Genomic DNA, 14,681 nt, shown 5'->3' on the forward strand with positions numbered 1-14,681 from the left:
GTTGCACAGCAGACAAGTTGCAGGGCAAGGATTAAAACTCAACTCATCTCACTTCCAGGCCCATCCTCTTTCTGCTAGCCCATACTGCTTCTTGTGGAATCTAAAATAATAACAAATAGGAGGAAGAAGAAAAAGGGATAATGCTTAAATATCAGGGTTGTAAGACAACGTTTGTAAGTGCTATGAGAATCAATCAATCAATCAATCAATCGTATTTATTGAGCGCTTACTATGTGCAGAGCACTGTACTAAGCGCTTGGGAAGTACAAATTGGCATCACATAGAGACAGTCCCTACCCAACAGTGGGCTCACAGTCTAAAAAGGGAGAAGTTGTGAGTGCAACAGTGCTTAAGTGCACAAGGCAGCAGAAGAGGCATTTGGGAGGGGTATAAATTAGAAGATGAGAAATTAGTCACACAAGGTTTCCTGAAGGAGATGTGATTTCTGTTGGGCTTTCTGGATGGGGAGAGCTATGTTCTGTCAAATATAAAGAGAGAGCTTCCAAGCCCAAGTGGGGAGGGGATGTGAGCAAGAGTTGAGAACGAGGCTCAGTGCATAGGTTTGCTTGAGGGAAATGAAGAGTGTTGTGTAGCGGGTAGTCGGCGAACAGAGTGGAAAAATAGAAGGGAGATTTGAGTGCTTCAAAGCTGATGGTGAGAAGTTTAGGTGTGATGAAAAGGGGAATGGGCACCTTTTGCGGTCTTTGCGAAGTGGGGAGGTTTGTGCCGTGTGCTGTTTTAGACAAATCATCTGAGCAGCAGTGTGAAGTACAGACTGGAAAGGGGCGAGGTTGGAATTAGGGAGATCAATAAACCTGCAGTCAATTTGAAGTAGGAAGATGAGGAGAAGTAGGATATAATCATCGTATATTCATGTTTTGTTAAGGGAGCTAACATCTCAGAAAGTTGGAGATAATTTGTTTCTTTTCAGGAATAAATGCCAAGCTATCATTATTTAATATACCCTGCCATGAGAAATAATTTTCTTTGCAAAAGAGATGTCATTCAAAGCTTCTTTACCTTTCCTGTTCTTTATGTTCGGGGAGAGACTGTCAATTTATTGAATAGCAATTCCCACTTCGCTAATTAATTAAAACACTTATTTTTGAACTATATAAGATTCTTCAGGTTACACTTTTTCTTTTTAGTAGAAAGGAAATTAGTGCTAGAGGACAGTACAATCCCATCTTCTTGTGATCCTTAAGAAAGAACATGATTCTTAATGCTAATGAAAATACTGCTCTGAGGAAAAAAATATAGTAACACCTTCAGGGTGCTGTCTTGGAGAAAGCATAAGAACAATAGCAAGTTGTTTTAACAGCCAGTATTGGGCCCTACCGACCTTTAAAGTCTGAGGAAGGCAGTGGGTGTGAGGAACAGTTATTGATTGTTCTGCTGACAAGAATTTCTGGCTTATAGAATTGCATCCCTAGGAGCAAACAAGGAGCACCCCATCCTATCCCTTTTCCTCTTTTCTCTCATCTGTGTTTATTTTAATCCCTGTTGAGGACCACACTTCTCTGTCTCGACTAGGAGTAAGAATTTTTGCTTACATGAAGCAGCAGGAGGTGGACAGAGAGAGGCTGTTCAGATTCTAAATTTCATAATTATTACGGTACTTGTTAATGTAGGCGTGTTACATTATTCAGTCCACTCCTGTTCTCATTGCATTTAGCAATTCAGTAATTTGCAACGTACAACAGATAGGACTGAAGCAATGTTTTGCACTCTGTGGGTACTTAATTCTTGCCAACCAAGAGACAGGCTGACTGGTGCTTCAGCAAATGTATAATTTCACTGGTTTTAGCAGTCGGATGTCACAGAAGCAATAAATGTAGAAATTGGAAGGCAACTAAGTGCTCTGTTGGGTAACAATACCTCCACTAATGTATGCTGGCATACTTAAATCTCACTTGCAATATGTATCCAAGCGCTTATGCTAAATTTGAGAAGCAGCATGGCCTAGTGCAGGGAGCACAGAACGGAAGATGAGGAAACTCAGGAAACCCAGGTTCTAATTCCAGCCCCGCCACTTGACTTCTGCGTGACTTTGGACAAATCATTTTACTTCTCTATGCCTCTGTTCCCTCATCTGGAAAGTGGGTAGGAAATACCTGCTCTCCCTCTCCTTTAGATCGTGAGCCGCAGATGGGTCAGGAACTATGTCCGATCTGATTACAGCGTGGCTCAGTGGAAAGAGCACGGGCTGTGGTGTCAGAGGTTATGCGTTCAAATCCCCGCTCTGCCAATTGTCAGCTGTGTGACTTTGGGCAAGTCACTTAACTTCTCTGGGCCTCAGTTACCTCATCTGTAAAATGGGGATTAAGACTGTGAGCACCCCGTGGGACACCCTGATAACCTCGTAACCTTCCCAGCACTTAGAACAGTGCTTTGCATGTAGTAAGCGCTTAATAAATGCCATCATAATTATTATTATTACGTGGTATCTAACCCTGCACATTACTTGGCACATGCTAAGCGATAAATAAATACCACAGTTGTTATTATTTATAAGAAGTTCTAGGAAAACCTTACTTTAAAAATGGTCACTGCAGCCTTTCTACGTCTGAGGTGCAATTCTATCTATCCTCCATACACTGGAGGATCAAGATACAGTCCGACATGTACCTGAGGTATCCTTGTGAGGAGATACTTTTGCACTCCCCCACTCCTTAAATGGACACAGAACCATTCTGCAATTGTGGGCCCTTTTTTCAGCACTTTCCAAAATGTGGGCTATAGGGTGGTTTGGGGCGGGGTGTGTGCAGTTCTGGAAAGCTGAGGATATTCCTCCTTTCATTAGTAGTAACACGATGAGAATCGCCAAAGGGGATAGAAATGCTTACTTGAAATAACTTTGGATTTTCTTTGTATAGTAGCATAGATTTCCTCTGTACTCTTCCCCGCTAAGCCAGCAAAGTTCATGCTTTGGTAGAGAATACCAGGCTGTAAAATGGCTTGTCTCCTGTCCATATCCGAGGGAGCTCATAGGTAATGAATGCCCTTCTATGCAAAAAGGAATCTGATGATGGATAAAATAATGCCTTGCTGATTTTCCTTATAATTTATCTTTTTCAGGTAATAGATGACTTGTTGAATAAAGGCCTGCCTGTAGCTCTGGCTTCTCTGTGCAGCCAACAAATCCTGAATAAGTTATTTTTGGCCAGAATGCACTTCCTCATCAGCCTTGCAGCAATGATAAATGGTCTTCCAGAGAAAGTGTTGAGATCTCTGTACTGTGCCTCTACTTCTTTAAGGAACAAATCAGCACTACTCAGCATTAAAGGTATTCCCTGGCACTGGCGCTGGAGGAGTTAATCATGAGAATAATAATAATTATTATTGTATTTGTTAAGCACTTACTATGTGCCAAGCACTGTTCTATGCGCTGGGGTGAATACATGGTAATCAGGTTGTCCCACTATCTCACAGTCTTAATCCCCATTTCACAGATGAGGTAACGGGCACAGAGAAGTTAAGTGGCTTGCCCAAGGTCACACAGCGGTTATTCTGTTACTCCATTTCCAAGGGTTGGGTGTTTTCATAATTGTTGGAGTATTTCATAATGTACTGCATTTTTTCCTGGGCCATCGTTGGTGTGTAAGGTAGAAACTAGTCTCAGCTTTTACTGAGTGGATTGCTTTGGGAGGAGAGAAAGTAAGAAGAGATACTCTGCTGCTGCTGCCACCCCAGCTCCCCAGAGGTCATGCCTATTCTAGGAGCACTGCCAGGGGACAAACCCTGGCTTTAGAAGTCTAAACTTTGGGCAACTGGAGTAGCAACAGGAAAACAGTTTCTCTTCTGAACTGCTCTGGCAACTCCCTTGGCTCTGACTCCTGTGAGTTTGAGAGAGGAAGTGTGTTTATGGCATCTTTCCTTTTGTTTGTTCCTTCTGTTGTATTTATTGAGCACTTGCTGTGTGCAGAACACTGTATTAAGAGCTTAGGAGAGTACAATATAATAACGGACATATTCCCTGCCTATAGCGAAGTTAGAGAAAATGTGCCTTCAATAAGGTGGAGGACAGGAATTGTCTTTCAGATTTGAGGAGGGAGGGAGGTCCAGGCCAGAGGTAGGTCGTGAGCTAGGGGTCGGCGGTGAGATAGTTGAAATCGAGGTACAGGGAGAAGGTGTGAGGGCAATTTTCACCTCCCCATTTTTCTTAGAGCATAAGCTTTCAAAGGCCTGGGACCATGTGCAATTCTCACTGGGTATTTTTCCCAGTGGTTAGTGAAGGCTTAGCATGCAGTAAATGCTTAATAAATCCTAACACTACAACTGCTACACACACAATACAATAAAAAGGTATGTAACTCTATTCATTATTGTCATAATTTTGGGTATTCCACAGATGAATAGTAATAATAATAAGGATGGTACTCGTTAATTGCTTACTATGTGCCAAGCACTGTTCTAAGCACTGGGGTAGATACAGGGTAATCAGGTTGTCCCACGTGGGGCTCACGGTCTTCACCCCTATTTTACAGATGAGATAACTGAGACCCAGAGAAGTGAAGTAACTTGCCCAAAGTCACAAAGTTGATAAGTGGTGGAGCTGGTATTAGAACCCGTGACCTCTGACTCCCAAGATCGGGCTCTTTCCACTGAGCCACGCTGCTAAGCCTGACCCCTGAAAAGATAGTCATTTTCATACTTCAGTGAAGAAAAATACATGGAGCGTTGCCTAGGGGAAAGAGCATGTGCCTGCTAGTAAGAGGACCTGGATTCTAATCCCAGTTCTGCCATTTGTGTCTGCTGTGACTTTGAGCAACTCACTTAACTTTGTGCCTCAGTTCCCTCATCTGTAAAATGGGATTAAGTCTGTGAGTCCCTTGTGAGACGTGGATGGTGTCCAACCTGATGCAGTTGGGCACCTTTTCTGGTCCCTTGCCATTCAAGTAAGCATTGTTCAAATACCAGTTGTGGAACACAGAAAGGTTTATTCTTTGGCCAGCAGGACATGCACTTGAGATGTTTTTGCAATAGTACTGTTGATTTAAAATCAACAGAAGACCCGTACAGAAGAAGGAATTTCACCTGGGGCAGCCTACAAAAATCTGAGACTGTCCTGGCTAAGGTAACTGTAGCTTGCTCACTGGGAAACTCATACTATGTGAGATTATATTGAGATTTTTTTTGGAAAAAAGATGCAGTGTAGTAATAAAAATATGTTATTATAGTATGATGCATAATTGTGAAAAGTTGGAAAATTTTTAATTGATATGCTGTTGTTTTTGCTTTTCCAAAATTATTTGCGTTTGTGTAGAAGTGAATTCAAGAGACCAAATAGGCTTGAGTTCTCAACTGATTAAATGTAAAGAAGATTTAACTCTGAATATGCTAAAGGTAATTTAATGATTTTGGATTTTTTTTGTCTCAATAGTTAGATATATATTTCACCTAAAAGAAGGCTGATCACATTATTTGTATTAAATATGGGGACACGGAAATGTCATCTCTCTCCCTCTAGACTGTAAGCTCCTTGTGGGTAGGAACCACATCTACCAACTCTGTTATGTTGTACTCTCACAAGAGTTCAGTCCATTGCTCTTCCCACATAAGTACTCAATAAATATGACTGACTGATCTCTAACTTGTTCCCTTTCTCCATCTTTCTGGGTTATCTTGAGACTGTGGAAAGGGATTCATCATGGGGTTAAATAGCCCAACATTTGGGGATGTTTGTTACAAGTCCCAGAATTCTGTTGGTTATCAAGTAAGCATCGTTTCTGAGCATATTCTAGACCAGATATGGAATACCAAACATTTAAAAGAGAGTTAGAACAACTGGCGGTCAGAACAACCCCAGTTCCAGGGAATATTTTGAAAATTGCATAGCCCTCAAAAACCTAGAATGGTCTTGGCTATAGTGCATTATAAAGTCAGTCATCCTAAAAGTTATTGTATCAGGAAGTGGAGATGGTGTCCTGATAGGTTTTCCATTTTCGTTGCTACATTTTCAGGGTTAGATTAGCCCATAAGCCTTTAAAAAGAACCCACCTCTCCTAATTGGTGGGCAGCAGTCAGGCTGACTTTATAGGGAGAGGAATATTGGCATTTTCTGTCAACATAATATGTTCACTTATATCTACATTTGCTCATTACTCTTCCATAACTACATTTTAATACATTGGGTTTTAAATTGCCTAGAGCTCAGTCAATCATATTTATTATCATCAGTGGTATTTATTGAGCGCTTGCAGTGTGCACAGCATTGTACTAAGTACTTTGGTGAGTACAGTACAACAGAGTTGGTAGACCCATTTCCTGCCCACAGTGAGCTGTACAGTCGGAGGGAGCAGACATTAATGTAAATAAATAATTTATAATAGGTGTTATAGATATATACGTACATGGTGTGGGGATGAGCGTGCGGCAAATATCATATGCCCAAAGGTCACAGATCCAAGTGTATAGATGACACAGATGGGAGAGGGAGCCAGGGAGAAGAGGGCTTAATAGGGGAAAGGCCTCTTGAAGGAGATGTGAAATTCAGAAGGTTTGAAGGTGGGGAGATTGGTGGTCTGGTATTTATGCTTAACTCCAAGTCTGAATAATGGCAATCTGCACCACGTTCCATTTGTTAACTTGTGTTTTCAGTAAAACCTAATAATATCTGTTTGTGTCATCATGGATCATCTCAGTCCCTCTTTCTTTTGAAACTAGTATGGGTTTGGCCCCAGGCAGACGTGGCCAGCCAGAGGTCACTCTATTGGATGGGTGATGCACTCTGGCTCAGACACTATTCAATTTCACAATTACATCAAAGTTTCACTCTTCCCCACCTCAAAATATGGAACTTCGGGGAACCGGCTTATTGTGTGATTCATCCAATTCATTTTGATCTTTCAGGACATGAAAAATATTGGATGAGTAAGAGTGAGGTTCATTTATAAGCAACTTTCCACCCTTCGTATTTTTTGATATAATTATATGATGGTGTGATGTTCTTCCTTCAGGGAATTTTATTGTCAGAAGCAGAAGACAGGCTTAACTTGCTTGTGGCAGACATACAGGATGGAAATGACAGGATGATTTCTCAGTGTTCTGCTGTAGAATTAGAGGTTGTTATTGAGGCCAAGCTTCAACTGGCTGCTATTGCTCAGCAGAGACATCAAGCAGCTTTCAGGTAAATAGCTCCATGACCAGAATACATTTTCATTTGCAGTGGCAAAATTCAAAGAAAGACAGAAAGCTTTCCAAACTGTTTCATTTTACATCTAGAAATAGACTGAAGTAACGGAAGTATACATGGGTCCTAATTTAAAATTGCTTGGGTTTATTAAAAAGGCCTAATTAAAATTTTCCAGCTAATTAAAATTGCCACTAGGTAGTTTTGGTTTTTTTTTTTCTGGCAGGCACACAGCTAGTATGTGTAGTAGGTCATATAGAAAATCATTTTTCTACCTTAGCTGAGATAGTCTTAAATACTTAACAGCATTATTCACTTATATGTTTGATATAGATACGCATCTGAGTATTTTTACAAATGAAATTTCTGTATAAAACTTAACACCTTCTGTCATGCATTCTAATGAACCTCTGAAGGTGTTCTGCAGTTGGATGAAGTTTTAATTTTCCGCAGCTTATGGTGCCAAGTCCTTAAGAGGTTATTTTTGATGATGATGATGCTAATATAATTTTTTAGTCCTAGTTAATCATGTCAGAGTACCCGAACCAGCGGCACCCAAGTGATCCTTGATCAGCTATGTCCCTTGCGGTGCCTTTTGGCCCTTTTAATAAAGGCTCCAAGATATAGTCTATTAGTACCCTGTTCCTTGTTGATCTTTATAATACAGCGGGAGGACAATGGGGATGGATTCAAGCCCACATTTGTCGACTAATGAGGAAAAAAATCTCAACCCAGGAATAGATTAATTTTGTTGTTTTTTTTCACCAGTAAAGAGTATATGTCAGAAGCAAATCACCCATATCTGTGGGGTAGTCAAAGCTGTTTAAATACAACAATCTTAGAAATAAGTGTTTCTATAACCTTGCAATAGACAGAAGACAAGAAAATTGATCATCATAGTTCTTATTAACAAGTTTGCTCCCTGCAAGACTGTAAATGGACAGAGTAAATATAAATAATAAAAGATGGCCCACCTTTGGTCATGTATTATGTAATTAATATAGGAGGACTCAAATTTAATCTCTCTTTAGGAAAGAATCCTCCTTGCTGTGGACATTTGGAAATGTAAGCTGATTCACTGTGTTGGTAACATGCTGTTACCAGGTGACTCAGACAATCAGATCTGGCTCTCTTGGGGTTCTGAGTTTGCCCCAGGGGAATCTCTGTGGTCGAGAACCCTCAAAGGAGGGTTAGTGAACCCCAGATCAATAGTTTTGGTTTGGAAAACCGTGGAGTTGGTGGCAGACAGAACAAGGCAGATCTGCAACTATCTCTGCTTAGATCTGAGGGAAAATGCGAGTCTTATCCTTTACTCTTTCCCCCAGCCATGAAGTATTCATAAATTGATAAATATTGTCATTTTCAGGTAGCACCTTTGTGTCATAATAAAAGAGCTTTATATTCTTATATTTTGGGTGACTATAGTGATTGGGTGGTTGCCACAGAATTTCCTCAAGTACCACGAGACTTTTAGCCCGTTACGATTTTGTGATACAACTTTCCCTTCCCAACTTTGAAGGTTAGGTTTCCAAAAAGCAACTGTGGTTGACAGAGCCATAGTGGGTAAGACCATGCCAAGGAGTTTCCAGTCTAGCAGGAAAGACAGACACTAAAATAGATTACAAGTAGGCGGAAACAATGAAGTACGGTAAACGGAGTTAAAATCGGGAGTCTGTGTAGGTGGGGGATGAGGAAGTACTGAAGAGGTTTTTTGTTTTTGAGGTGTATAGCGATGGGGGTAGTGTCAGGGCCCTGCCAACCCCCACAGCTCCGAGTACAAATCTAGCCAGCTCTGGGTAAGTAAAACTGGAAACAAAAGATCTGGGAATGCAAAGTCCAGACTATAATGTACAGGAGTCAGTAGTGGTGAAAAACACAGGGCATTTGGATTGCCGGGATGGGTAGCAAGTGGAATTACAGGCAGCCGGAATAGCCTGGTGGTGGGATGCATTGCCGCAAGAACAGTCACTTCTCAAGACTGTGTACCGTGGTAGCCGAGATGGTATACAGGATATCGGTAGAGCATTGGCAAAACTGCCCTTGGGAAAACCATGGGTCGATAAGTATGGTAATAGGCACTACATGAAAGTCTATTGAAAGAAACACTTTATGCATGACCCCTAAATTTCACAAATTGATCAGAGTGTGTGTAGGTAGAATAATGCATGAAGACATGGTCTAGGCCTTGGCAATCTCTATAAATACCACTTTTGTAAATGTGTTCCCTTTTTTAGTGCTGCCATTGCTTTCTCGGTACTCCAAACTCTACAGGATGCAGAAGTGTTCAAGGAGATTCCACAAGTTCATAGAGACAATTCTTCCAGTCCTCCAGAAAGTGTATGTATGAATTTAGTTTTTCTCTTTTAAGTATCTTTTAATGTCACCAAATCCTGTTGGTTCTGCTTCCACAGCCTCTCTGGAATCTTTCCTCTCCATCCAAACTGCTACCACACTGATCCGAGCACCTTATTTCCCATCGTGACTCCTGCATCAGCCTTTTTGCTGACCTCCCTGCCTCCTGTCTCTCCGCACTCCAATCCATACTTCACTCTGCTGCCTGGATCTAACCGAAACATTCAGTCCATATCAACCCACTCCTCATAAATGTGATCTAAGGGAAAGAGGAGGGGCCTGGGAGACAGATGGCCCACATTCTAACTTTGACTTTGCAAATCACTTGCTGTTTGACCCTAGATGGGCCACTTGACTTCTCTGCACCTCAGTTTCCTCAACTGTAAAATGGGGATTCAGTACCTGTTCTCCTCCTACTTAAATCATGAGCCCCATGTGGGACAGGAACTGTATCCAACCTGTTTAACTTGTATCCAGACTGCACTCTCTAGACTGTAAACTCATTGTGAGAAAGGACTGTGTCTACCACCTCTGTTAGATTTGTACTCTCCCGCGCACTTAGTGCAGTGATCTTCACACTGTAAGCGCTCAATAAGTGCAATTGATTGGTTGGTTGATTATCAATCCCAGCACTTAGAATAGTGCTTGACAGATAATGAGCGCTTAACAAGTACCATTAAAAAAATAAAATCAAACCGACAACAACCCTGCAATGGTTGCCCATCCATTTCTGCATTAAACAGAAACTCCATGCCATTGGCTTTAAAGCACTAAATCAGTTCTCCCCATCTCCCTTATCTCACTCATCTCCTACTACAACAGCCCAAAATGCATCTGACCTGGTTATGTTAATAGTAATAATAATAATAATAATGGCATTTTTTAAGCACTTACTATGTGCAAAGCACTGTTCTAAGAGCTGGGGAAATTACAAGGTGATCAGGTTGTCCCACGTAGGGTTTACAGTCTTAATCCCCATCTTACAGATGAGGTAACTGGGGCACAGAGAAGTTAAGTGACTTCCCAAAGTCACACAGCCGACAAGTAGCAGAGCCAAGATTTGAGCCCATGACTTCTGACTCCAAAGCCCGGACTCTTTCCACTGAGCCAAGCTGCTTCTCAGTAATTTTAATGATTGTATTTGTTAAGTGCTTACTATGTGCTAAACACTGTTCTAAGTACTGGGGTATATACAAGGTTATCAGGTTGTCCCACATGGGGCTCACAGCCTTAATCCCCATTTTACAGATGAGGTAACTGGGACACAGAGAAGTTGTGATTTACCCAAAGTCACACAGGTGACAAGTGGTGGAGTTGGGATTTGAACCCACGACTTCTGACTCCCAAGTCCGTGCTCTATCCGCTGTGCCATGCGGCTTCCCATTACCAAAGCTTTCGTAAAATCACATCTCCAAGAGGCCTTCCCTAACCCTTATTCACTTTCTATTCTTCATCATCTATGCACTTGAATTTGTACCCCTTACGCACTTCATATTCACCCCGCCCCACAACAGTTATTATAGCCTTATAACCTGTGGTTTCCCCGTCTGTAAATTATTATAATTTCTGTCTCCCACTCCAGACTGCAAGCTCTTTTTGAGCAGGGATCGTGTGTACCGACTCTATTATATTACACTCCCCTAAGTACTTAGTACAGTGCTCTGCCCACAGAAAACAATAAATACCAATGATTTACTCTCCCTTCTGCTTCTTTCCACACTATTTCCCCTTCTTCCATGCATGCTTCACTCTACCCCTATATCTGTGTCTGACCTTATAATAATAACAATAATAATAATAATAAATGATGGTATTTGTTAAGCGCTTACTATATGCCAAGCACTGTTCTGAGTGTTGGGATAGATACAAAGGTAATAAGGTTGTCCTACGTGGGGCTCACAGTCTTCATCCCCATTTTACAGATGAGGTAACTGAGGCACAGAGAAGTGAAGTGACTTGCCCAAAGTCACACAGCTGACCAGGGGTGGAGCCGGGATTAGAACCCACAACCTCCGACTCCCAAACCCCGGCTCTGTCCACTAAACCATGCTGCTTCTCTCCAAAAGCCAATGGTGGGGGTAGGGGAGTGAGGAGAGGAAGGGAGGGAGGGAAAAAGTCTCAGTACTTGGCTTTCCTCTCCTCTCCTGCTGTTTTTTTTTTTTGTTTGATCTTTACTTGCTCCCTGCCTGTTTTTTTGCCTTGATTTTCCTCTACTCAATATGTATTTTTTTTATTTATTTTATTTTTGTCCTCCATTTTAGTAAAATCCCTCTCTATGATTTTTTGATTTCTCCCTTCCTCCTTGTCCTCTACACCTCTCGAGCAATCGTCTAGACTGCAAGCTCCCCCTCTAGACTATAAGCTCCTTGTAGGCAGGGAACATGTCTGCCAACTCTGTTGTACTGTACTCTCCTATGTGCTTAGTACGGTACTCATCAAACAGCCTGTAGACTGTAAGCTCACTGTGGAAAGGGAATGTGTATGTTTATTCATTCAATCTTATTAATTGAGCACGTTTACTATTATAGTGTACTCTCCCAAGTACATAGTACAGTGCTCTGCCCACAGTAAGCACTCAATAAATTCAATTGAATGAACATGACATTTTTGGAGCATGACAACGTTTCTGTTGCAGCTAGTTGCCATATGTTATATTATTTGTGCTGAATTAGGGGTGTTGTAGTGAAATGAAAAATTATTCACAGAATATTTTTTACTACTTCAGGAATCTGTGCATAAAGAAGACACTAAGTACTTGGAGCCTTCTATGATGGTAGCCCGAGAACATCTGGACATTCGCTTGTGGCTGAGATGCCGCTTGGTGTTATTGGCTGCATTGGTAGCACAGATACGGGGCATTGTAGTCATGAAAGGTAAAAATGTTCTTTCTTGTAGCTTCTTTTTAAATTAATCGATTATTTGAGGGGAAAATATGTTCCTTGTTAAATAGCGTATAGTTCAGCATGAAAAATTTCAACTTCTCAGCATGATGTATCCTTCTGAATCTAAAATTTAGGATTCAGTAAATCAAATAATATTGATTTGCTGAATGTCACATCTTTGATGTTTCATGCTGTTTGTTTTTCACTGTGTATAGAAAAAACAACTTGATTTTTAAAACCCCCCAAAAGTACATGACCTAGTGGAAAGAGCACAGGCCTGGGGGTCAGAGGACCTGGTTTTTAATCCTGGCTCCACTACTTGTCTGCTGTGTGACCTTGGGCCTGTCACTTAAGTTCTCTGAGCCTCAGTTCCCTCATCTGCTAAATGGGGCTTCAATCCCTTTTCTCCTCTTTAGACTTGAGCCCCATGTGGGGAACTGATTTAACTAAACTCTACTGCTTAGTGCAGTGCTTGACAGATAGTAAGTGCTTAACAAATGCCACAATTATTATTATTATTATTACTTTAAAATAATTCCAATTTTGTTCTATATGGCTCATAAGTAGCACACTTAAATTTTCTCCTTTATTTTATTATGGGGATTGGATTTTTCTATTTTCGCAATAAATTATGAATATAGAAAATGTAGCCGCCAAAGTTTCCATATAGGAGAGCAGTTGGGTCCTCTGAGGGTAGCCACAGGAGGTCTGCCTCCAGCCCTGGGCCAGGATGATGTCTGGTTTGTGGCCCCCAACATGGGAGTGATATGATTCCCTGACCCATCCCAGTCCTAGGATGTTTCAGTAACTAGGACCTAGTCCAGTCTAGATTTCCCTGCTGCACCTTGTGGACAGGGAAAACGTCTCTCAACTCAGTTATATTGCACTCTCCGAAGTTCTTAGTACAGTGCTCTGCACACAGTAAGGGCTTGATAAGTACCATCGATGGATTGATTGATGGAAAAGATCCCACACTGCCTTGAGTCACTGTCAAGTCCAGAACTCCTGCCTCATTGCCAGACCCGGGGGGCTCAAGGACAGTCCGTAGCCCCTGTATGTCGTGGCGAGAGGGCCTGGGGGACTCAATTTTGAACACACTCTCAGCTGCTGTTGTACACTGAGCTCTCAGAAACACTCTGGGGGTGCAACAGCCACAGACTAAGCCCCCCTTCTCCTCGGCTTCTCCTCTTTTCCTCATCAACTCAACTGGTTCCCTTTGCTCTCCCCCCTCGCCCCCCGCCCCACAGCACTTATGTATATATGTATATATCTACAGTTCTATTTATTTATATTGATGCCTGTTTACTTGTTTCGATTGCATCCATCTATAATTCTATTTATTTATATTGACACCTGTTTACTTGTTTTGATGTGTGTCTCCTCCCACTTCTAGACTGTAAGCCCGGGCTGGGCAGGGTTTGTCTCTCTTTATTGCTGAATTGAACTTTCCAAGCGCTTAGTACAGTGCTCTGCACACAGAAAGCACTCAATAAATAAGGGAATTGGAGAAACAGCGTGGCTCAGTGGAAAAAACACGGGCTTTGGAGTTAGAGGTTATGGGTTCAAATCTCTGCTCTGCCAACTGTCAGCTGTGTGACTTTGGGCAAGTCACTTCTCTGTGCCTGTTACCTCATCTGTAAAATGGGGATTAAAACTGTGAGCTCCCCATGGGACAACCTGATCACCTTGTAACCTCCCCAGCACTTAGAGGAGTGCTTTGCACATAGTAAGCGCTTAACAAATACCATCATTATTATTATTATTATTGAATGAACCTAGATGTTTCTCAGCATGTCGATAATAGAGATTTGGGGGGCATGAAGGAGGAGGGACAAATTTCCCATCCTGCTGTCTTCCCATTCCCCCTGTATAGAGTGACCAGGCCAGTCTCTGTCTTGCTGTGGCCTATTTCCCCTTTACAGAGACAAAATCAACATCAGCCACTCAATAACATGTCAAAAGCAGTTTTACCTTTTTTTTGGCATTATATTTTCAGGTTATAGTTTTGAAAGCTTAATTGCATTATCAAAAATGCATTCATTTGTTTGCCGTAGAAAATGAAACCGCAGAGTGCTTAAGTCTGATAGATCAAATGTTAAGGGAGGCACGGGCCTCTGGTGACGTTGAGATAGAGGCCGAAATCATGGTGCAGACTGTCGTGCTCAACCTGCAAGAAAGAAGACCCAAGGCGAACACTATCCAGCTGCTCCAGGTATGTCCAGAGGATTCCTGATTTTTGCTTTTAAGAACGGATTTCGTTGTGAATGACATTACTGTAGTCATAGTAGTGATGACTACTTTCAAGTAGTTTTCAA

The 14,681-nt window shown here is 41.7% G+C and overlaps 1 protein-coding gene across 1 annotated transcript in view; it reads left to right on the forward strand.

Moving 5' to 3' along the window:
* Positions 1–14,681, forward strand: part of CFAP54 (cilia and flagella associated protein 54) — a 186,264-nt gene that overhangs the window by 122,979 nt on the left and 48,604 nt on the right. The window contains exons 50-55 of the mRNA XM_038756067.1: positions 3,079–3,286; positions 5,267–5,346; positions 6,960–7,129; positions 9,367–9,469; positions 12,210–12,357; positions 14,421–14,578. Coding sequence (XP_038611995.1) covers positions 3,079–3,286; positions 5,267–5,346; positions 6,960–7,129; positions 9,367–9,469; positions 12,210–12,357; positions 14,421–14,578 — 867 coding nt within the window. The remainder of the gene's footprint in view (positions 1–3,078; positions 3,287–5,266; positions 5,347–6,959; positions 7,130–9,366; positions 9,470–12,209; positions 12,358–14,420; positions 14,579–14,681) is intronic.

Source organism: Tachyglossus aculeatus, chromosome 14, assembly GCF_015852505.1.
Source record: "Tachyglossus aculeatus isolate mTacAcu1 chromosome 14, mTacAcu1.pri, whole genome shotgun sequence".
NCBI classification, from domain to species: domain Eukaryota; kingdom Metazoa; phylum Chordata; class Mammalia; order Monotremata; family Tachyglossidae; genus Tachyglossus; species Tachyglossus aculeatus.